The sequence below is a fragment of the Sinohyriopsis cumingii genome, chromosome 10, assembly GCF_028554795.1.
Source record: "Sinohyriopsis cumingii isolate HCF-2022 chromosome 10, ASM2855479v2, whole genome shotgun sequence".
Lineage (NCBI taxonomy): Eukaryota > Metazoa > Mollusca > Bivalvia > Unionida > Unionidae > Sinohyriopsis > Sinohyriopsis cumingii.
The window spans coordinates 67513781-67539812 of NC_142970.1; the positions used below are offsets into that span (position 1 = coordinate 67513781).

The 26032-nt window shown below is 35.7% G+C and overlaps 1 protein-coding gene across 1 annotated transcript in view; it reads left to right on the forward strand.

The window, feature by feature from the left end:
- The first annotated feature begins 265 nt into the window (after positions 1-265).
- LOC149790324 (uncharacterized) overlaps positions 266-26032 on the forward strand; it is a 47748-nt gene continuing 21981 nt past the window's right edge. The window contains exons 1-8 of the mRNA XM_089972382.1: positions 266-398; positions 3213-3266; positions 5691-5765; positions 16699-16746; positions 17584-17661; positions 20248-20331; positions 21795-21842; positions 24436-24498. Of these exons, the coding sequence (XP_089828508.1) occupies positions 374-398; positions 3213-3266; positions 5691-5765; positions 16699-16746; positions 17584-17661; positions 20248-20331; positions 21795-21842; positions 24436-24498 (475 nt within the window). The 5' untranslated portion in view covers positions 266-373. The remainder of the gene's footprint in view (positions 399-3212; positions 3267-5690; positions 5766-16698; positions 16747-17583; positions 17662-20247; positions 20332-21794; positions 21843-24435; positions 24499-26032) is intronic.

Below are 26032 nucleotides of genomic sequence, written 5' to 3' on the forward strand. Positions count from 1 at the left end.
ATCTATATATATATATATATATATATATATATATATATATATATATATATATATATATATGTGTGTGTGTGTGTGTGTGTGTGTGTATGTGTGTGTGTGTGTGTGTGTGTGTGTGTGTGTGTGAGTATATTTTCAAGGTCAACCCACGCTGGTAATGTGGTATGCCCTACAATTCGGGAAGCTACGAACACTTTCACAGGCGACAGGTGTTGTTATGATAAGACATAGATCGTGCCTGATTTACAATCAGAATGGTGTCCAGACAAGAGCAAATCACGTTCTTCGTACACTAGACACGAAACCGTATACAAGTAGATTAGACATTAGCATTTGCCCACTGAGAAGCAGGAGAAGGGCAGCCGAAAGGAGATCAATGTTGGCACCAAAAATGAAAATGGGTAAGATATATTAAATGTCTCAGGTGGTAGAAGAACAGTTTTGTAAATTGGCTCTTGGCAAATGTATCAACATAAGGCTATGGTGAAAGGTGTTCAACTGGTATTGTGTAATAATTAAAGATATTAACATATTTTGTCAATTTGTTCTTTCATGCTTGTGTTGTTCTTGAAACTGATGCTCACCTCGTGTAGTCACTGTTCAGTACTGTAGCCAGTGAAATACGAAAAGCAGGGCTAGGAATTTATTGCAGTATATACGTTGGTTCAAGGCAAGTAAAATATCCAAATACTGTCTGGATAACAACTATTTTTAATTGCATCAAGGTATTAAGTACACAATGTTTTCAAATTTATCACCCCGGGATTGGGGTTCTGCTTTTACTGTGAACATCAGTCTAGTGTTCACAAAAATGACTTTCCAACATGCACAATGCATATATAAATTTGGATGTGTGTGTGATTCAACTTTTTATTCTGTGAATTCCCACTGACTCGTCAGGTCATGTGAACAATATTCGTATGTTTGGCTTTATTATATCTGTCCAGATATAAAGACCTTATTGACCTCACTCATATATCTTACTTTTATTTAAATTTTATATTAGACAGGATAATGCAACATCAAATTTGCGCATATAATCTGCCCCTTGTATCCTCCGGGATAATTGGGATGTACTCGATTTTGCTTGGATGTACTCGATTTTGCTCAGCATTCCATTTATATTGCTTGGAGTTTCCTAAATTATTGAAAGTGTCATGATTGAAATGTCGTTATAAACACTATATTTGTTTGGGCATATTCTACTAGACAAACTCATAACTGATGTACAAGTAATATGGATTTAAAGTATTGTATAAAGCAATTTGATAGACATATATTGTTATTAAATTCCGATCCGTCCATGAAACATAATTTCGCATCTATAAATATTATTTCAACATTAAGTAATAGAAGGCTATCGCTTCTGTATTCTCTTAATCTATGAAATAGTTCAACTGATTAATCATTGTGAATGTAATAAAATATTGATAAAAAAAAAAATTAGAATCCCCGTCTTGTAAATGAAACCCTGACTGGTTTCCATTTACAATCACTCTCTCTCCTGCCTAATGGAGAGTATGGGGAAGTCTGTGGAGTGACATTAAAATAACACTTCTTGTGTAATACTTCATTTATCACATTTCATGCTTCATACACGATACATCATGCATTATAATTCATACGTCACACTTCAGACTTCTTGCATATCCCTTCATGTATCGCATTTTATGCTTCATACATGAAACTTCATGCATTATACTTCATATGTTACACGTCATATTCAGTGCATTTCATGCTTCATGTATCGCATTTCATGCTTCTTGTATTACGCACATACCTATGCCTCACAGTTCACCTCACACTATATACCTCATAAGACATGGTACAAACAACATTCTTAATATTATGTGTTATTGTCAGGATCATCCGATGTACCGTCATAGTTTGGTGAAATCGTATCCTAGTTTCTTGTGCTACTAATTATCAATCAAGGAAAACTTCAAGCGAAAACGAATGTACCGATGAAGGAAGATTACAGTGGAAACATTAACCCATCATTAACTGGAACTACAACTTATAAACCACGAAACATTAATATCTTCCCTAGGATACAACACATGATACAAATATACTGTGATGAAAATAAAAGATCAGAAACATTTAATAGTAAGACTATTTTAATTTATATTGAACCCAGTCAACGATAATGTTCTTTACAAATGACGTAACGTTCTAGATACGCAAGCAATAATATGAAAAAATATATACCTACCTGGATAGCGTACATAGTAGATGCATAAACGTTTGAAGAATAAAGTTGGAATATTTTACTGATTTCCGTTGAATCTGAATCATTAAATTGACGCACACTACTAATTGTCATGCTAATTATTGAAACCATATAATTGAAGTGTCTGTGTGTTCATTCATTTGATTTATTTATTATTTCTTATCGAGACATATGTATATGCATACTATAATACATCGATGTTGATTAATAACATTCATATTCAATTATATTATGGTCAGAAATCTTTGAATGCTGCCATTTTTTCCATACGTATAATACTATGTTGATATTTCTGGATATTATGTTCTCACTTTAACTATTTTTAATATGTATACGGACCTTTCATGTTTTTCTCAGGATTTCTTTCTTTGAAGAAATGCTATTGTGGTTACGACACAGCTGTTAAGGAATCCTTTATATTCCAAAGGATGCTGGGAAATTATGTATCTATGTGTGTCCAATTACTAATACCCGTGTTTGTGTACGTGAATTAGTGTATGAGGTATACATCAGATGTGTCAGCTGCTACGTCCTAAATATAATGCCACGGTTTTGTATGATTAATTAGAGATATAGAAATTTAAATGTTGTTGTTGTTGTTGTTGTGGGGTTTAACGCCATTTTTCAGCACACGATAGGCTATACATGGCGGCCAGTATTAATGGTGGAGGAAGAACCCGGGAAAACCCCGGAAAGAACCACCGACCCACGAGAAGCTACTGGCAAGCTTTCTCACATACCCACATTGGCTGAATCTTAGACTCGAACCGCCGCAGACAGAGGTGAGATGGCAGTGATCCGTAACGAAGAGCGCTTTAGACCACTCGGCCACTCGGGGCCCCGAAATTTAAATGTAATTTAGAGAGTATCTATATAGCATAAAGACATTACTAATGTGGATGAGGATGTCAATAAGTGGAAAAAAGTATAAAACATACGAATCAGCGTAGCTGCTTGATTAATTGTCTTTTTTTTCTTCCAGATTCTATTGCAATGTTAATATTGTGGGTCATAGGTCTGAATTCAACATCACGAGGTAAGATATTAAAACTCTATGTTTGGCGGCAACGTTGTTCTTTCGCTTTGGAACTTCACATGCGTGATTTATAATTTTCCATTGAAATTTCAGAATTATTTTCCTTTGTTATTTCGAAACAGACTAGCATTTACGAACAATTATTGTTTTCATTGAGCTAATACAGAAATCGTGATAACGACGGACTATCATTTCCAAATAAAGGATACTATGTATCTCATTATTGTTTATTGGTTCATACACTAAGTAACATAAAGAATCAAAGCCAACAAGTTTTGTAAAACTTTGATATAACTAATAATTTGAATATCAAAGTTCAAAAATGAAAATGTGAGATGAACCTTAAATATTATGAACTGAATCCAAAATAAGTTCAAGTCCAAAATAATACAATATTCCGAACAAAGTTGAGATCTTCGAGTGTACGTATCACATTTACATTGTCCCAAATTCCTCTGAATTATTCACAATAGTCTTAGTATACTAGTTTAGTCCAGTGCGCACTTCGTAATTACAATGAAAACTCATAACACAAGTCTCGTTTGAATTCATCTAAACACATCATTAAAAGCATCTACAGCCTGATTTGAATATATGAAATAAAAATCCAAGGTAGGAATTAATAAAAGATATTCATTAATCTGAGTTCTCTCTAATTCTCACCGGATATATTCCTTCAAGAGTATATCACGACCATATGTCATAATATACCCCATGTGATAGATCTTATTACTGATTCAAATATTTTAAAATGACTTTTCAGAAAACCCAACCCTTCCAATGGGAAACAAATTAATTATTCGAAGAGCACACCGGACCTACCTGTCCAATATGATGTAACACCAAACTCGTAAACAGGCCGTATTATCAATATTATTATTCACGGTCGTAAACAACTACGTGAACAACTATTTATAGATCCTACGCAATCTACATTCTTAGTATCTTAAACTAGAATTTTATACCCGTATGCACACATTGACTTTCTAACATCTTGAGTATAGACGTGCTTTACAATTTATAGTCACCAATTAAAAATACCCATACTATAGACACATTCATGTACCAATAGTCACAATAAATGAATATAAATAACAACACATGTTTTACTTATTGTAACTTTTCCAAAAATATCGTATGCTTTTCCTATCTGATCATCATTTATAGAAAGTCATTATAACTGGGGATACTCCACTTTTCGTTAATGTGTGCTATTTATAATGTTTTTCCCTAAAATATCAAATTATTAAAAATATTTTTCATTATGTCGGAAATAAATGTTGCAGATATGAATTATGTTACATTTATGAATTGCACTTATTATAAGTTTATTTAAACCATTACCTTGCTGAATCTGTTTACATTTAGTTCTTAACAAATATAAAAAGTAACAGGAATTGAAGTGCTTCTTATTTCTGACGGAACAACTAATCGTAATTGGTCAGAACTATAATATTCCCTAATTGACTAGTCAAATGTTTTCACTTGTTAAATTAATCGGGAATATTTTCATTAAATAAAGCCAGTAACTGAAGATGATTCTTGGTAAACTCAGATAGGAGTGGACAACGCAGTTTACCGCGCGGATATACTGGTAATAATATTAATGATGATAATGTATATGCTAGCATTACAATTTTTAAGGAAATCGTATAACTCTTTAAAAACTTTGCTCATCATAGTGATATATTATTAAAGAATGCAAATTATTGTCGATTTGGTAATACAGGCAAATACAGTTATGATTTAGTGATATTTTTAAACAATCAACAATCACATACGGACACCGCTCTGGTGGATTAGTAGTTAGAGCGTTCGTGGGTTCGATCCCCGGCCGCGTCATACCAAAGACTTACACAATGTTATTATTAACAGCTGCTTCGCTTGGCGTTTAGCATTAAGAGGTTAGTGTTAGGACTGGTCAGCATGGTATCCGGATAATGTGACTGGGTGGGACATCATGCTACATGCCTGCGGCATGATGCCCCAGTGTTAGACATCACCATAAACTGTCACACTGCAGAAATCATAGCGATATTACTGAAAAAGTGTTAAGGCTACGTTAAACATCCTAATCACACATACACACGCAATCACATACAAACAATACACATGCACTTTCAAAAGACGTCTGTAGTTTGCATGACATGCCTGTCAAAACTCGTGTATTGGGTTTCCTTCTTTCATGTACAATTACATCATGTATTTCGCTACAAACCATTAATTAAGTTTGTGTGACCGAATGATACATGTTCTATAGTCAGCTTGATATACAACTGTTAGCAAGTAAATCAAAATTAAATATTTTTATTTCATTAAAAAATTTGTCATTATATTTCACAGTTATTTCAATGTATTTATTTAGTTTACGGTTTACAAGTAATAACATAGCATCATAACATAATATTATGTTCTCTGTGACAGTTAAATGCAGTGCCTTGAACAGAAATGGAGGACACATCATGCGTAGCACGTGCGACAGCAGTCAGTTGTATGGAGGTAATTAGCTCAAAATATCTAACGGGATTATATATATATATATATATATATATATATATATATATATATATATATATATATATATATATATATATATATATATATATCCATAAACAATTTTTCACCCCTACTCCCACATACATTGGTGATTCTGATACTATGTATGTATGTATCGATGCATATAGGTATCAAGGGGAACTAATTATAATCTAGTTTTGTAGTCATGAATGAAAATACGTACATACATACATACATACATACATACATACATACATACATATATAAAAAGTAGTAATTGGGACTGTATAGGTTCATTGGAAATCCCAGTCAAAAACGTAGTTGGCACTTTTTTTAAACACCCTGGGCACGTTTAGGGGCAATGGCAATATACATTTCAGATATTAGAGATCCCCTTGGGCACGTTTAGGATCAAGATAAGTTTAGCACTGCCTGGGCACGTTGAGCGTCAAGGAAATTTAAACATGGGGAAAATTGGGTCTATATAGCGCAAGGGAAATTGGGGGTTGTTGTATAGTGAATAGGAATTACACATATATCATATAGGCATAGATTGATGAACATCAAACACACACAGACACAGACACACACACACACACACACACACACACACACACACACACACACATATATATATATATATATATATATATATATATGGCAAGAATAATAAAAATCTCTTCGACACAAAGAAGTGGCACCGAACAAGGGGCTTTGGGTTTCTTCTTATTCTTTTAGTTTCTTGTATTCCTCCACCAGCTTCTTTATTCTACCCTACACTCTTTGGTTTCTTCTTTTTCTCATTCTTTTTTTCTTCCTGGTTTTCCATTTTATCCTCCTCTTTCTTCTTCTTTTCATGTTCCTCTTAATTTTGTGATGAGTATATCAATAACCATCCTCCAATATCACCAACATTTGCTCCACCAACCCAACATCATCAACCATTTGTTGCAGCTTGTTCATTTTATCCAATTAATTACTTGTCATCTTCTTTGAGTATTCGTTGTTGAATGGCTCGAATCTCAACTGAACTGAGAAGGATTAAGGGCACCTATGCATATGGTACTTTCGCAACCTTCTAAAGTTCTAAAGGTCAGGAATAGCAGTTGGACGGGACTGCAGTATAGGTACCACAACTGCCCCGTTTGTATGTGCGAATGTCGAACGTTTCAATTTGTATGTCCGGATGTGGAAGGAGAAAAGGGACTCGCGGAACCTGGAGCGTCACAAAACAGTACGCCGGAAAATGTCTAATATTTTTCAGTGATACCAGTGGAAAAATACGATTCTAATAGAGAAACTCGAGTAAATTTCCATATTATTCACGTTGTATAATTTCATTACTACTTTTGCGTACATATTGTACTTTTGGATTCCAAACATAGTGTCAATCAGATGAGTGTCAGTCTTCCTATGCATGCTAGAGTCACGCTGTTTTACTTAGGGTTTTTACTTTTGATGGCGGCATACGAAGGATGAGGTCAGGGTTGTGGGGATAGAGCTGCTATTAAAAGAGGACTTCAATAGCCAAAGGAAGCACCTCGTATAACTAGGCAATTCGGAAGTTAGTGTCGTACTTTCTTTGTTTTCCCTCTTTCTTCCTTCTTCATTCTATTTTCCCCTCTTTCATTCGTCTTCATTCGGTTGTGGTATTTAAGCATTTTGCTGGAGTTAGATATTTTGCTTTTGACTCGCCTTCCCTAGTTGTAGATCTTGATATTTGCGACTGATCTTTAAATGCCACAATTTCTGTATTTAATGGTTATGGGTCGGTTTGATAAGGGCATCGTGTACCTTTGTTGTATTTGAAAAATGACTAGAGTATTTGTTCTGAGAGACTATGTTGGAATTACGTGTTGTGTGTTGATAATTTGGGGACTGTTTATCTGTTTATTTATTTACGCCTTGTGAGGAGTGCTGGATAATATGGTTTTGGTTACTTTATAGTCTTAGAATGGTTGGGGAGCTAAACATTGTGGTATTTGTGTATGTCCTACCATTCGTTGCAGCTTTGTGTTACCGGGCCTGATTGTTGGGTTGACCACCTTGTTTGTAATATTTTTTTGGGAGAGTTGTAGGTTTATGTGTGTTGTTTATATTTTTATTCAGACCTGTATGGTTACGATTGTGTTAGCAACATGCGAAAAAAGGGGATGGGAGCTTATTATGGGCTTTCCCTTTGGCTAGCAGTCTTACCATACTGATATAGCCCTTCTATTTAATGTTATTATATTTATATTGTTTGGATATGTTTATATTTCGCCATGTGTATTAATTTATTTTAGGTATGTGTTATTCTCTTGCATGTCTTGTCAATGTTTTTGTTATGTTCCTTGTCCAAGAATGCAGGGTCTTTCGTAGTGGATCTGCGTTTCGTTTGGTATTCTTGTAAACTAATTTGTTGAGTGTGGTAATTGGGGAAGTTGTTTAAAACGTGTCCCAATGTTTCTGCTAGAAGGCAGTGATGACATGTAATAGTTTGATTTGGTTCTTTTTTGTGATGTTTTCCAAAGCTGTTTATATGTCAAGTTTTGCCTGTTCTGATCCTATTCATAATTTGGAGGTCGATGGTTTCCGGGTCTTTACGGAGTTTTAACTGTTCTTGTGACCTATTTTTGTGGTTGGAATACAAGTCTGCCCTTGTTGGTATGTTCCCAGAGCTGCTGCCATTTCTTGTTTATTCTGCTTTTAAACTGACTATATATATCGTGGACACTAGCTAATAGGCTGTATTGTATGTTCAAGAGATTGTACTTTGCCTTTTGGTCAACATTGTCGTTGCCGGACAGATTGATGTGAAAAGGTACCCATAGGAATTCGATGGTGTGTTGTTTGTCTTCTATCTCCCTAATAGACAAAATAGTTCCTTCTATCATATTTCATCTGCTTTTTGATGGGCCAGTCTCTTGGGATTTAAGTACGCTTGGAGAGTCTATTAGAATGACTGACTGCAGTTTCAGGTTTCAATCCAGTTGAGTGTTCCATTTATTGCCCAGAATTATGCTGTGTAGATGGAGCTTCCGTCGGGGAGTATGGCGCTGAATTCGGTTTGGTGTTCAGGTATCACTATTGCAGCAGCTGTCCTCTTTAGTTCTTTTGAGTTGGATCCATCTGTGTAGATCTTAAAAGATACACAGTAGAGTTCATCGATGATTTTGTGGATTTCAGTAAATGAGTTTAGTGAGTTTTGTAGATTTGGTCCGAATTTCTGGGCAATCAGTTGCTTTTTGGGAGTGTTATTGTTCCAAGGATTATGATCACTAATTATGTGTTGTTCTTCTTGAATCCCTAGTAGTTCCCTTTCTCCACATAGTGTTTGTATTTTTGTACTTTCTGGGGGATTTGGAACTATTTATTGACAGAACTGGGTGTTGCACGTTTTGATCGTTGTTTTAGTTGGGATGGTGTCTTTTGTGTATTGAGGTTTTAGTATCATATTTCAATATTCGTTCTTACCGTCTCAGGTGCATTGGTAAAACTCCCGTTAGTACTTGTAGTTCCTCAAGCGAATTGTTAGGTAGGGTCCCCGTTCATAGTCATGTGCTTTATCCTTTATATGGTTTAATTGTTGGAGCAAAGCATTGTTTGCAGAGGCATACACCGAGCAGCCATAGTCCAATTTACCCATGATTAGTGATTTGTAGATCATGAGCATCGTTTGTAGATCGGCTCCCCACGTTTCCCATTAATGTGTTTGAGAAAGTCGATGTCTCGTTGGTATTTGTTAATAGGGTTCTTATTGTAGTTTTCATCTAAGGGTTTCGTTCAGTAGCATTCCAAAGAAACATGCGTCTTTGAAACATTGGATTGGTGCGTTTTAAAGGTAATGTTTGGGGTATGTGGAAGGTCTTTTATTCATTGGGGAGAAACGTATTTCTACGGTTTTGGTACCTGGTATTTTAAATACCCAGTTGTCTGCTAATTTGCCGCTGGCGTTCAGATTCTGTTGTGGTTGATTGATGTTGATTTGGCTGTTGGTGTTGCCTGCTTTCCAAATTCCGCTATCATCTGCAACTTGGGATAAATATACTAGTTTGTTGGTAATATTATTGCGAAGATTGATTAATGTGGAACTTATCACGCTTCCGTGGGGAGTTCCATTGTCCAGTGAATAGATGTCGGAGAGTGCATCACCTACTCTGGTTTTGATGTGTCTCCCCGATAAGAAGTTTGAAAATCATCGGTGCATGCGTCTTTTATGCCGTATTAGTTGCATTTGGAAATTAGGCCTTTACTCCAGACCATATCAAATGCTTTTTCGAGATCTAGAAATATCGCACTTAGGTATCTTTTTTTGCTTTGGCATTGATGGTAATTTTAATGCTGGCTTCAAGTCTAATTATCCGATCAATGGTAGGTCATTTGGTTCAGTTTGATTTTCGGTGATTAGGTGGTTTTGTTCCAGGTGATATCTTAGTCGGTTGTTGATCATTGTTTTCATGACTTTGGAGATGGTATTAGTCAAGGAGATGGTTCGGTATGATCTGAGGTTTTTGGGGTCTTTTCCTGGTTTGGGTATGGCAATGACTACTGCTTATCTCCACAATGTTGGCATGTTTCGTTTTTCATATTAGGTTGATCATATCAAGTACAATTATTTGCATATTTTATATAATATGTTTATAGATGTCATATCATATAATGTCGTCTAATGGGGATGTGCTTTGTTTGTTAATTAGTGCTTTTCTCCATTCGTCGATGCTGAGACATTCATCAAGTAGTGACTTATTGACGGTTTAGTCCATGAATCGGTGTGGAAATTCTTTTTTTTCCAGTGCCCGTCCTTGCTTCACACAATTTTGGGAGTGATTGTTATTGCCGCTTCCTTGATATGGCTCAAACCTTCGTCCAGATCCTCGTACAATGTTTCTTCTTGACTCGTCTTCAGACATGTATCGTGTTGAATTTGACTGGGATGGTCGTTTTGACATCTTCTTGGATCAATTTTGCAATTTCCGCCAGGTGTTTGGCAAAACAGATGACTAAATGTTGATCTAGTTCTGTCAATCTGGACCTCATCACTATGTCATTTTCGTGTTTGTCTTGGGGTTCTTCTTCCACGGTATCCTCCCATTCCATTTCCAGAAACTTCTCCACTATTCAAAGAGGGATTAGAGTCTTCCATTGCTTCTAATAATCTAGAATAACTTTTCTCAAACTGTTGATTTATATGGCATCAAATTCAGCATACATGATGACGTTCACCGTGTTGTTTACGGTTATTGGCTTTCAAACTGAAGTTTTGCACGAATTAGGCTGGATTTTAAAGGATTGAAATGTCCCTCATCGCTACCTTGGTCTATATTGATATTGACGTCCAAGGCAATACAAAGTGCAACCTTCAGCATAATCCTTGTACGTAATGCCGTGACTGGTGCTGGTTCCTAACTGTCCTGTGGCTTCATACAGGTACATGTATGATCTCAAGTAATTCTTATTCTCGTCACTAAAGTCAGGTTTGAAAGGGCTGGTACACAGGTTTTGCCATCGCGACTGACTTTGATATTGGACGTATTGTAGTGGTGAAACTCAAAAGGATTTTCCTCGAAGATTCAATTGAAGGCTGTATTTTTGACGATAGCAATGCTGAAACGTTTGGGTAACTGTCCTAGGAACAGATTATTTTCGATCATCATTTATGTCCAGCGGGATTGGTAACAGTTTTCACTTTTGGAGATTTGGCTGTCGTTCTTCTCAAAGTTGGACTGATGTCGTTTCGCACTTTAGGTAGCACTTCCACGCAACGTACGTAGATTATGGCGTCTTAGACGACGGTTGTGTAACAGACAGCATCAAATTTCAACTGGAAAGCGGCACTGCTACGATTCAGTCTAGGCGGACATATGCTCTGTGCAGCAATTACTTACCTTGCAACCATATGTCTAAATGCAAACGATCCATCAGTTCTAAAATTGTATGGGGTCCTTTGATTTTGTTTCCTCGACCGTTGAATTGCACATTGTGGTTTGGTTCTTTATCTGTAATCAAATCTTTATTTGCCTGCCGTGTCAGGTTTCTATGCCACTCAAGCATTCAGATGGGTGTTCTTGGCTTCTTTTCCGTACGTCAATAGATTTTCCAGATATCTTGGTAAGGATGAGTGTCCATGCTGCTACTGACCAGTTTGTTATTCAAGTACAAATCCATTCCACTGAACAAGGAATGCATGACATGGTTGACGGTGGCTACTTTACCTTCATCGTCTATATCGGGACCGTCCGTCGATGTGTCTATCACATTCACTTTCAAATACAAGTAACTGCTATTCAGATCGATGTAATCTTCGGGTCGTCCTTTGATTTCAAGCAAGATAGGGACTGTTCCCGAGTCCTTGGCAGAGGAGATGGGATGAAATTCGGCCCATTGGTACGTATGCATTGTAATCATAGTGGGCGGCATCGCTAACATATCCAGTTCCGACTTGGAACAGGCACAAGAGTCTCGGTGCATCCTTTTCATTATTTCTCTGTTTTTGATAAGCAGAAAACGTCTAAGTCTCAAACAGTTATTCCCTTCTTAGTCTTTCCAATTCTAGGGGTGTGAAGTCCTCTAGAGGGGTGTTTTCATCGTCTCTTTTTGCCTTATCTTTATGTGGCGTCTTTCGATGTTTACATTTCAGGAATACCACAGGGTGTGTCTTTGGATAACCCCGCTTGCTCTAACAAGACTTCTGCGTATCTTCATTGTTTAGTTTGGTCCGACTGTCGAATGTTCTCACAGTCTCTTTTACATTCTGCCGTGTCGTTCTTGTTGGCTTTCGTTCGTCCCACCACGATAGCACAGGCTAAACAGATGTTGCCTTGATGATTGTTAATTTGAACCAGGCTCTTCGTGGTGCTGCGAAGTTCGTCCACCAATAACACCTTTTCTTCGTCTTGTCCGTTGGCGAAGAGAAACGTATGTCATGAGCAGTGTCGCTTTTCCATCGGTGATGTAAAACTTGTCGTTGGATTGTTGCACGTGTTGAATCTTGTCGATGACTTTGAAAGGTGTCAATTCTGATGGGCTGCTAAACTCGATCTAAACGGGGGTCTTCAAAGTGTCGTGATGAATGGAACGTCTCAAGCAATCATCTTCTTTGGCTTCACGTTGCCGTTTCAGTTTGGTTAACAAAAACTCCCACACCTCGATGATAAAACCCTCTACTTTATCCAACGGTACGTCGGACTTAAAAGATTTAAACTTCACAGTGTATGTGTAAGCCGTATGTCTAAATGTTCTAAAGGAGAGCTTTTCCGTGAATCGAATACAGCAGTACTTTTGAGGAGTTATTGGTGGAATGTGGTCGGGTGTAGACTCACTTGTTCTGGATTATGGCTCAGTCATGTCATCGTTTTAATCGCTGGCATCAATTTAAGCCAACACTTCAACTACTATGCGAGGCGATTAAACACGTTTCTGACTCTTACCTTCTTATCCTTTCTTTACGAAATGATGCGATCTTTCCATCTTGACTGCAAAAAGTAAAATGACTACATTTTAAATGCCATACCAGGGTCTTCACTATATAAAGGGTCAGTGTCTTCCTTTCCAGTATTCATTTCGCTCCCAAACCGATCAGAACGATGGTAGAGCCCACATAGACCGAACGTCTGATCAGAGTTTTTCGAGCTGTCATACGAAAGATTTCTTCAGACAAGCCAATGGACAACTCCATTTCCTTTCGAGATAAATGTCAATATACTTTAGTATATCGGTAAGAAGATAGGGCACTTACCTACAGAAAGTCCAGACCGTCAAAAAAGCAAGACAGGTGTCAGAAGATGACAAAAGTCAAGATACCTGTTATCATTGTCAAGAAAGAAGACACTGGTCTTCAGAATGCCCTGAAAAGAACAGGAGCAAGAGGAAGAAAGGGGTTCGGAACACTGAGAAGAAGAGGTAGCCTCTCAAACTGAAGACACCAGACACGTCAAAAATGAGAAAAAAGAGAATAAAGAAAGACGAGGAGAAAATGAGGAAGGACAGGAGAAAAAACCCGTGTAAGTGAAGAAATTAAAAAAGCAGAGGGAGTAAAATAAAACTGCACATTAAAAGTCTATGAACGTTTTGAAGAGTTGTGTTGTGAATCGGATTGTAAATATTTTTACAGAATAAACCACACAGCATCCGTTAGTGTCTCTTGGTTTTGATTTGAATAATCATAAGGACTTATACTCACGAATAAGTCACACACTCTTACATAATACATCATTAAAAACATTAAAAAGGGATTTTGAGTTTAAATTGATTTGGCAGAATGAATACTATCTCATTTAGAGAGAAGTGAGTGGTCCTGAAATGAATCATTCGGTGTTTGTTTTTTAAAACACAAACTTAGGAACGGGATGTAATATGCTTTAATTGCCTTAGTCTTTGCCATAGCCAAGGCTTACTTCTGGACTGGCACCTGTCGATGGTTTGGTTGAAATCACTAAGGTGGGTATCTCAGGCGTAGTAACAGGGTTTGGCTGTTTGGCACAGGGAGGTCGTTTCTTCTTTGATCATAATACAAAAGTATGACTCCTTAACTCCTTAACTCTGCCAGAGTTTCTAAGAGTACCGTTATCGTTTGAATTTCACTGTCCTTCTCTCCTAGACCTTGTTTCTTCTCTGCTGCTTCTTCTTCGTGTCATTTCCTTTTTCTTGCCTCTTCTTCTTGCTGTTACTGTTGAAGACGAAAACCTTGTTCTGCTTCTTTCTGCTGATGTAAAAATGTCTGCAATTCTTCTTTCTGTCTTTGTTTAAAATATGCGGTAAAGAAGGAAACGGCGAAGGTGCTGGTACCGGAACAAATTCTTGCAAGGAAGAGAGAAAATCCACTAAATTCCACTTAAAATAGGTTTCTACTGGAAGTAGAACTGTGTTGACTTTGGTAGCCACCGCTACGCCATCTCTTCTCGCCTCCTCTGCGGCCGGTGCACTCCAGTTAAGTTTCCTCTTAGTTTCCGTCATGTTTGAAAACTTTGTCGCATTGATTCACTGCGCACAGATGCTTGCGCATTTATATATAAAATGTGACATCACAGACAGCTCTATTCAGATTGGAAGACACACTCCGTACCGTGACTGAATTTGTATCGCGTATTGGGATTGGTGAAAAAACTAAATTCGTTTCGATCCGCTCTTCCACTATTAATAACACCGTTCGCTTCATTCCCTTCACCGGTTCTCGTCGGAATGTCTTGATGAACGTTGAATCATCTACCTCGTATCGTCGATGTTTTTCTGTACGAACCTACCCGTGTATGCCAGATCATCATGGGCTATCATCCGGATCAGCGATACGTTCGTTTAGAAAAGAAGAATCTATGTAGAGAGACAAGGCTGCTGAAGCGAGTCCTCATCTACGGTCCAGACGTCAGAACAATTTCGAGGAAGACAGCAGCTATGCGGAGCCCTCTATGATAAAGGAATGGTATTAACAAAAACCCAAAGGCCCTTGTCACGGCCACTCATGGATTTATTCTCTTTGCCATATAAGTGTGTTTGATATTCATCAATCTATGTCTATGTGTTATTCATATTGTCCGTATACAACAACCTCACTTTCCCTTGTCGCTATACAGACCCAATATTCCCTCATGTTCAATTATTCTTGACGCTATACGTGCCCAGGCTGTGCTAAAGAAATCTTTGCCCTAAACGTGCTCAAGGGGGTGGTGGTAGTGGGTTGTCTGTACTGTTTGTAACCTATTTTGCCATTGACTCTAAACGTGCCAGGGTGATTTAAAAAGTGTTGACCCTAAACGTGCCCACGATCCTTTCTGAATTGAATTTACACTGACCATAAACAGCTCCATATGACTATTCACATATATACATGGCACCGCAAAATGATACTACGAAAATTAACTTCTGAGTAATATTTTTGTAATAAAATCTAACTGGACTGTTGTTAGAATAACTTTCATTTTCTCTTATTCTATCAACGATCTTATTGTGGGATGTATAAATTAGTGTCATAATTACTATGGCCAGGAAATAAAACTTATCGCCAAATTGTCCCCTGCCAATTTTTATTTGGTGTACATGTTAGATCCATTCCATTTAATGCTTATGTCTTTCCAACAGTGCAGCTTTGAAACACTTTACACTAAATGAACAGACGACATTTTCAATGTCTACTGTGATTTTGTGATGTGTATGACAATCTGATCTTTTTTGAATGTGTTGGATCAATATGTTTGTCTTTAAAATGCGTCTGGATGTTTTTACTTTTCTTTCTCGCCGAGAGGTTTCGTATAAGATAATGGTCGTTTGACAGCAGGTGTGGGTTTATTTCTGACATGTATCGTGTTGTGGTCTGCGATATGGTATACACTAGCTTGTTTAGGATAATACTCATCAAGGTTCTTGCCTTATTTCATGGATATATCTGCTTGTGGTGATATCGATGGAAGGCTAAGGCAAAGAAGTTTCATAAAGTTATCTCTATCTCTCTGTTGTAAGTTTTAGGAGCTTGTTGCGTTGGCACATGTGTCATCTTTGTCTCATCAATAACAAGGTCTTTCTGAAGGTTGACCAAGTACCAAATAGTATTCAGTCGTATTCTATTGAATATACTATCAAAACATTACAAATCGCACATTGATAATGAAAAATTAAGTAAAAATTTGAAAATATCAAATAGATCAATCACTCCAATAAAAACAAACAAAACTAAAAGAATCGAAACAAAACAATCAGGCAAAAAGACAAATAAAACAAGCAAACCAAAATGAAAACAAAACAAAACAGAGAACCGCATGTGTATATTCTTCTTGATTGAAACCGCCCTGGCTTAATATTGTTACGCTAAATCCGGTAGGTGTTCTTTCTATGTCTGATGTCGAGGTTTCAGTTTTGGAGATATAAATATATGCGATGTAGCAATAAGGTTACTTAAATCGATAATTGGTCTTCTTGTAAGCATGTATTTGTTATTTTCTTTCAGAATTAATGGCTTTAAGAGACATACAGAATTGTACTGAAGACAGTCAAGGTTATACTCTACGGTTTAATACGTAATTCTTACAAGTGAAAGTTAAATACTTGGAAAAGTTTGTATTTTATGCAAGCAATTATTGACATTATCAACAAATGTTTAATCTTTTTACTATATCATCTTTGTTTTTCGATGTAATTATTTGAAGCGTCCACAACGTGCTTAGAATAATGGTGTTAGTTTATATGATAATATGACAAGATAATCGAATTTATGAGTCTTTATTTGACTGAATAGTTTGGATAATTTCTTTTTATCAGTATTACCGTATTATTTTCTTGAACTTAAATGATTCCACAATTTTTACTGACTTAAGTATCTGTCTTTTATGTAAATGAATAATTATACTAACATAATATTAGACTTTCATTTTAATCATACTAATGTTAATTTATCATCACCCATCGCCCTACTACTGGGATTCAACGTGAAGTGCTCATTATCTGCTTACTACGTCACTTTTTTAGGTGTCTTTTGTTTGGACATGTGTTAAGAAAAGTGTGATATACACTTCTTCACAAATCAATTATATATTATATATATTTAGTATGCCTTGTAATGTCTGGAAAAAATATGGTTTAAAATAATGTGACTCTACAGTTCCTTAATGAATCTGTCCGTTAAAAATCACGTGTACTGTTTTGGAGTCCTAATCAAAAACAAGAAAATAATCAGACCCCGATTGTCGACACGAAGATCATGGTTCGCACTTTATTGCATGTAAGTATGGTTTAAAGCTAAAATCGTGGCAAATGATTTAAAAAGTTTGGCTCTCTAATTTTGGTGCATCGTTGCATGCTAAAAATGCATACAAGTATTGCTGCGAATTTGCAGTGTGGGGTATGCTGGATCGACTCTACCATGAAACAAATGGGCCTCACTGCATGAAACAGGCAATCGTAAATCTAAATGGTAAGTAATTGTCCCTTACACATGTTGTCTTAGCTATGCTTAAAAAGAAAAGGTAAAAACCCAAACGATTTAGTTATAAACTTCAATACAGTGTTATGCATTAACGACATACCATAAGTCTGCTTGCATGATTCATATATGACGGGTGGGACATAGAGACTTAATATTTATTTCAGATAGATTTGAAAATATGTAATACAAAGTCATTAACTAGAGATACAAAATTGATCATTAATTCTACCAGACCTGCAAGTGACTTAATTAAAGTTAACACATGAAAATAGACTCTCCAACGAACTCAAGTAAGATTAACTCTTTTCTGTATATATCCCAAGAAGCCTAGCTTTGGTTAAATTACATTATCGTTGAGTCGCATGAATTTGGTTAAAAGCAAAACTTATGATTATTTCCCAGTTATTTCAGTAGAACTGTAAATTACAACTATCAGGTTACCCAAATTCATTGTAGAGACTCTTGTGTTGTAAGGGGTGATCTTGAATGAGGTTGGGTAATGAGGTTCATCCCCTCCCCTCTACCTAACGTTTTTTCCCATTTAAGTAGTATAATTCAAAGTGGAAGATCTGTCGTTGGAAACAAAATGAATGGCCCTGTCTAACATAAGAAACCTGTATAATGCGTTCTAGATTTGACCATGTTCTTATTTAGTCCAATAGGTAATCCACACTAGGTATTGCTTTCATTGATAATTTCAGATATAATCTCATATATTAATTTATTAAATGAACATATTAGCAGAGAGTGTTCTCAGAGATTCGTGTCGAAATGTCACACACATCAGTCCAGTTTGTAATCTGAAACGATGTTTAGTCGTAATGATAGTCGTCTGAATATATGCATATTCATTATATGGCAGTAAACATTGTAAATCCACAGACGTGCCAGTCACACGGCGAAAACAACGATTCGAACACGTGAAGTCGCATTCGACTGGTTTCTCAATATTTATAGAAAAGCTGATTATTGGGCAATAGCTCTCTATAATTATTAATGGTGACAGGAAGTGGGGTGGTTTATTCCTCATGGGTGTGCAAGGTGTCAAACATGATATGCTTATTCACCGACCTTAACTTGAATGCCGATATTCCAGAAAGCATCCGAAATCATTTGATGTATGCACCATTAGCTGTTTTCAAAAACCAAGATCAAACCAGAAGGAATGAATCACCCAACACATCAATACATTTTCGGTGGCTACTTTATAATAGCTCTTTTGATGCTTACTTTGATGTTAATAATAATAATAATAATAATAATAATAATAATAATCATCATCATCATCATCATCATCATGATAATATTAGGACTGGTATTAGTCCTAATCGTAATAAATTGTAGTAGTAGTGGTAGTATTAGTATAAGTATTTTCTGTACAGCAGAAATATTTGAGTTTCCACCATTGTCACGATGTCTTTCTCACTTCTCCATTAAATTAAGTTTTTTTTTTGTTTTAATATTCTAATTTTATCTTGAATAATCATCTCACAAGTTATATCATCCATTGGACTGGATAGCCATAACTTCATTTGTACAAGCGATACCAATCAAAACTGTGCCGGTATATTTGCAGCACAATACATTTATATTTGTCTTCGAAACGTTTGAATATTCGTTTGTAAAAGTTTTTAAAACTATTGTAAATGGGTTTTTAAAGAACAAGGTTTCTGTTTCTTTCTATATCTGTGAATAATTTGAAGATACCGTTGTTGCTAGGGCAATAATTTAACGTGTTACATCGTGTCTTAAATTTCGGTGTACCTATTTTTCGAACGTACTTAATGTTTCATCAAAATTATTTTGTAGTATTTGCTATTGTTTCCTCTCCCCCATGCTCATACTAACTCCAGTAGGTTTGGAAAGGTCGTTTGTTTTTAAGATATTAAGGGCACTTTATGAAAATTATAGGTAGTAGTAATTGAATTGGTATATTAGGCCAATATATTAATTAACACAGGTTTGTATTTTTATTTATCAAGAATGATCATTGCTAAAAAAATGTAGAAGTATAACAAGTTTAATCCATAATTCTTGTCATCTTGATGCAATTTTAAATGTTGCATCTTTTGTTTATTTACTTAAAATTGTGGGATGTTATTATTATGGCTGGCAGAGGGTCGGGGCATACATTATGGCTGATGTTCTTCGTAATAAGAGATGGTTCATAGTGGTGTTCGTTATAGTATTTAGCATTTGGTCTAGATTTTAAAAGTTTCGCAATGGAGAGAGTTTTCTAATTAATATCATATGATATCGTTATCATATAAGTTAACCAAACCATTTGCTTAGAATGAATTATTTATACATAACGCTGAGTATTACAATTTTGCCGTCGATTAATTGTATATTCTGTACAGGAAAAAGTACAAAAGGTTTGTCTGTATGCATGCATGTATGTATGTATGTATGTATGTATGTATGTATGTACTGATGTGTGTTTGTGGCAAGAAAATCAAACGATAGAGTAAATTAATTTTTTTAGAAGATTCAAAAATAAGATTACAGTTTAACTGCTCGAAGACTTAACAACTTTGAAAGAGGTTGATATATGTCTACACTGTTTATTATCAGAAACATTTAGAGATATCAGAGATACGCCCACATACTGTAGTTGCTCTGGGTCGATACACAACTACCAGTACCCTCATGTGCCTGGTAAGTTGCTAACAATTATGTATTGTTACGTATATTTAATTTGCAATATTTGTTTGCTTGTTCTTGTAAAAGTCTTTTTCGAAATTCATTATGTGATGTGGAACATTTTATGCTGGACTTGATCTACATCATTGACTTTTTAAAATATTCTTTTAAAAACGAATATATATCAAATAGTTTCCTACGAGTATGTATTAACTATATATCAACTATATTACTAAATATTATTTCCAATATCGTACATGCGTTTTGTTTTGCATTTTCACTTTTGTATACTAGGAAAATAAACCTTTAGTTGAACTTTACAAAGGTTGCTCCTTATCATTATTTTTGTTAATTATTTATACATCATATATATATATATATATATATATATATATATATATATATCGTTTTAGATCTAAATATTTTTCATATCTGAGCATTGGCATGATTTGTCTCATTTTGTCTGCCTAATTGTAATCAGTACTATAAGAACTATATGTGCTGTGCAAACTATTTACTAGAATTTATTTTTAAGGGCGGTGCATGTTTACGAATTAATTAACGGTTTATTGAAAATAATCGTTTTGTCAGAAAATTCAACTTTACCATAGATAAAGTTTTAATTTGTAAAACCTTTTATTCCTCTGTTGATATGAGTATATGATCAGTGTTTACTTATAATTTACGAGTACGAACTTATTTAAAATATTATAGCTGGAACTGCAATTGACTCAAAGATACTTGGGACTAAAGCACAACTTTGGGATTAACAAGGTCTCGTTCAAAGAGATTTAGGATTATATCATTGAGATAAATTAAGCCATTCAAGACTATTTGAATTTATTGGAAGCATTCTATGCTTTTGACCTTTGGAAGAAAGTTTATGATTTTTTGCGACTGAAATGTCATAGAAAACGTGTACGATGCACTCTTGGGAATTAAATTATTTCTAGAATTTAACTTAAAAATATTATTTCATTGTTTAATACTATAACGTCGTAAAAACAAGCACTGGGTAGCGTATTAGAGGGACATAGGAATGCATTTTTGTTTTTCAAAAATTACCACCACCCCAGGAAAAAGAATCATCTTAATTTTGTTCATGATCAAGATGGATTTTGTTTTACTTTTTGTCCTTTTTCGCATTATTCTTTTTGAGTTTTATTTTCGGAAGACAGAAACAAAAATCAACAGGACAAGGAATTATGCATTTGGGAACATTTTAACCTTGGCATTTATTTTAAGAAAAATGGGATATCTTATAATTAAGTCCATTGCATGAGTTTTGAAAGGTTTAGCTATAATCAGATATCGAAATTACTCACAGCAAGACGAAAAAAGGCGAAAAGCTTCTTTCTACATATTGGCTATACGCGAAGTCAAATATATAAACGAGCAATGCATTATTTTGTGCTTTTTCTGTAACAGTTTTTATAATGCAGTATTGTATATTTGTATTGCTAATGTGTACCTTCTAGATACTGTGGAACATTCGCGTGATTGCTTGAATGACTTTTCATATCAACGTAAGTATTTTTGTTCTCCATTTTCTCCATATCTTAATCACTCTTCGTTCTTTCACCCCATCTATCTATCTATCTATTTAGCTATCAATATATGTCTCTCTGTCTCTGCCTCTCTGTCTGTCTGTCTCTTTTCTCTCTCTCTCTCTCTCTCTCTCTCTCTCTCTCTCTCTCTCTATATGTATATATATATATATATATATATATATATATATATATATATATATATATATATATGTTGTTTATGTGACCATGCTTTGAAATATCTGAACGATCCACTAAGGTGCATATAGGGTTAATATATCCGAAAATTGGCCAGTGACGATGCTCAAAAAAATTATGTCTATGCGCTACGGCGAGACGCAACTTTGAAGATTGTGAGAAAGACATCTACTTATTTTTAATGAGGTTGCAATGCTACAGCTGCTTTTGACAGTGCGTACGTTTCATGACCAAGTTGATTTGATTGTGTGACCTTGAGGCAATAATTTATCCTGTTGATTCGGGGTCAAACAGCAATTTTACTGTGACACCAGCAGGATATAATTCTTTACAATGAATTGAAACCCACGGAAAAGGTGTCTTGAACAAAATGTCCAGCTATGCACCACCTTTGTGAACCTGACTAAGGCATTTGACGGTCTTTGGAGCATCATGGCCCAAACAAGATGTCAAGAAATCTTCGTTGAAATGGCTAGATATTTTCATGATGGCATGCTTACCATACTCCTGGACCAGATTAACTATTCTGAACCCTTGCAGTTTCGAATGGTGTAAAGCAAGTATGTGTCTTATCCCCCACTCTCTTCAGCCTTATGTTCTACGCAATATTGATCCTTTCAAGGACAGTGATGTTGGAGTATGCCGCCGATACCGTCTGAATGGGACGTTGTTCAACATGAGAAGGGTTCAAGCTAAAACCAAAGTCCAAGTTGAGAAATTCGCGACCTACTGTTTGCAGATGACTGTGTCCTCAACTCCAGCACGAAGGCAGGCATGCAACAGAGAATGGACCGTTTTTCCACAATGTGCATCAACTTCGAACTCACCATCTTAACCAGTTAGACAGAGGTTCTGCATCAGCCAGTTCCTAGTGAAGATTACCTGGAACCATCCCTCATTGTCAATGGCCAAAATATCATATATGTAGACAGGTTAATGTACCTCGGCAGCACCCACTCACAAGCAGTCATCATATATGATGAGGTCAGCACCAGGTTTGCTAAAGCCAGTGTAGCTTTTGTCAGACTCCGCTGAAATGGCTGTGATAGGAAAGGCAACAAGCGTGATACCAAACCCAAAACATACGCAGCGGTTATACTTCCCAACCTCCTCTATGTTTGCTAGACCGTGACTGTGTATAACCGCCGCCATGTTCAAAAAGTGAACCACTTCCATATGAACTCCCGGAAAAGTCTTCTGAGAATCATATTGCAGAACAAGGTACCAAACAATGAGGTGCTCACTCAGGCTGGCATCATGACAGATATCCACGCCATGCTGTGCAGGGGATGGCCATGTTGTCCGCATGCCGGTAGACTGCCTACCTAAGAAGGTCTTCTTTGGAGAGCTATATCAAGGCAAGATATCTCGCGTTGGTCAAAATATAGTTTTAAGGACATCGTCAAGGCATCGCTCAAGAAATTAGGCATTGATCCCGTCAGCTGGGATAGTGTCGTTGCTGATAGTTCTGCTTGGGTAGTCAAATCAATGCCTGTGCTGCAGCCTTTGAGTATACAATACTGTTGGACGCAGCTAAGAAATATGATCTTCACAAATCCAGTATAAGCAATTCCACAAATCCCAGTCAGCAACCTGGACATCCATGTCCCCACTGCAATAGACTCTTCCAGGTCATGATCCCACTGTTCAGCCATATCCGTACACACCCTCAGTTAATCGGAGACATTGAATGGTCCTCATCGAATCTGATGGACAAACATCATTATCAATTACAAAATATATTGACATGCTTGCCAATGTAAATAAGTTATAGATCATTGTAATATTAGGGTCACAACAGCAAAAATAAATATCATGGGTTTCCTTTACCAAAGTGGAGTTAAATACCATATTCTTCCAAAAATATTAACAAATTAGAACCGAACCGAATGACTAAGGGGTTAAATTTATATGGTTTGTTCTACTATGTCGCTTTCAAGCATCGCTGATCTATGTCCAGATTTATCCATACGCTGCTAGATACATTGTAAGGACCTAGTAAACACGGCATGTTTGTTTAAATTTGTAGTTCATGATTGTTTAAGAATGATCTATATTGCAAGTAGTTTTATGATAGATGAAGTTATATTTATCATTTTCAAACAATTTGTTAACTAATCCTAAAATACATCAACAAAAACACAAATGTAAATGGATACATGTTTGCTGAGTTAATTAAAAATTTGGGAAAAATGATTAATGAAGGAATAGTGGTGTGAATGTACCATACTCAAACAGACATTCCTAATCATACTGAACAATTTGATTGAATGCTTTTTTTCCGTTGTAATTAAATCTTCCAGTACAAATGTATTTTGAACTGGTTAACGAACTTCTTCTCACTTTTCTTATGTACTTATTTTGACATTGGCAGAATTGTACGAAACACACGTCGGACAATTGCAAAATCGTCGACATTGCAGGAGTCATCACATAGGTAAGTACCATAAAAAGAAAAGAAAACGTACAAGCATGACATTTGTTTATCGTCCTGCAGATAAACGTAAATAAACGTTACCAATATGCACTCAGTGACGGTACCAATACTCAGATACACTAAGGAAGAGTCATAGCTATGTTACATAGCAAATGAAAATATTAAATTAAAAGTTATTTATTTCAATAATTTAATCATCTGGCCTCAAAATAAAAACCCTATATGTGATATAGAAAATTGGAACGTAACATTTACTTTGATACAATTGAAGTATACTTTCTTGATTTAGTTCTACACTTATTTGATAACATCAACATTTCCAGTGTTAAATGACTTCATTTTTATGGAGATAAATGATCCGCTATCCAAGCAAATATTATATTCAAATGGTGTGATGAATTATAATGAGTCACAATAAAACTGCTAGGCTTAGCCAGACAAAAGTTGTAATGCCTCCTTGTACATCACATACACTTATAAGATATTATATATTATCTGATAAACGCATAATTTTAATCCAGTATTGTATACGTCTTACAATATGTGAGGCAAAGACTTTATTCTCGTATAGATACTTATTTGTATTTTTTGAAACAGAGGGAAATCCCTTACATACTTGAAACTGTACATATGAAATATCTTTCTTGTTCCTCATTAATGAAAGTATTTTTGTGCCTAAAAGTAAATTCATGCGATTAAACCTTTTTTTTTTAAACCTTGCATAGTTTATTCACTGGAGACATACCTCGATAAATATTAGGGCCATGACTGCTCTTACCTGTATATAATAGGCAAATACTGCTTGTAGTCCACACTCTCAGAAAGTTGCCCGAATTAAATATTGTATAAAAATTATTGTTTGAATGCTGAAGCACTCTTACTAGTCAATTCATAACATATAGTTAGAACATATTGGCTCCAGGAGTTTTGTTTTACATTGAGTTCAAACTGGTTATGATCCGTTGATCCATTATTTTTTCATCCAATATATTGTCAGTTTCCGATCGGATAATATAATAAACATAATCATAGTCACTCTACAGGGTTTTCATTTGATATGATTTTTTAAAAGATACTATGACGAAAATGACAGAATAAGTACAAACTTGATATATAATTATCCTACAGCAGATCAACGCCAAAAGAGTAACCAATATTAACTCATTTAAAACCAAGATGTTAATAATTTTCAGATTCTCTATGGGACAATAAACGTTACGTTAGTTTGCAATTTGCATGTAGGAAATATATCTCATTACAGAATACTATTAGGTTTTAAAGTTATGTTATATGTCACTGGCAACAATTATCCATGGGAAATATGATTAAACTTGTTCCTTAATTTCATACTACCTAACACTCTCATAAGATTATATACTTCATTAACGTCATGATGTTGGTGTTATGTACTTAAGGGGATCATGCATTTGCAGCAGAAAATCTTAGTTTTATACAGTGCTAACCAGCTTAAACGTACCACCCGATTAGTGTACATAGCGTGCAGAGAGAGAGAGAGAGAGAGAGAGAGAGAGAG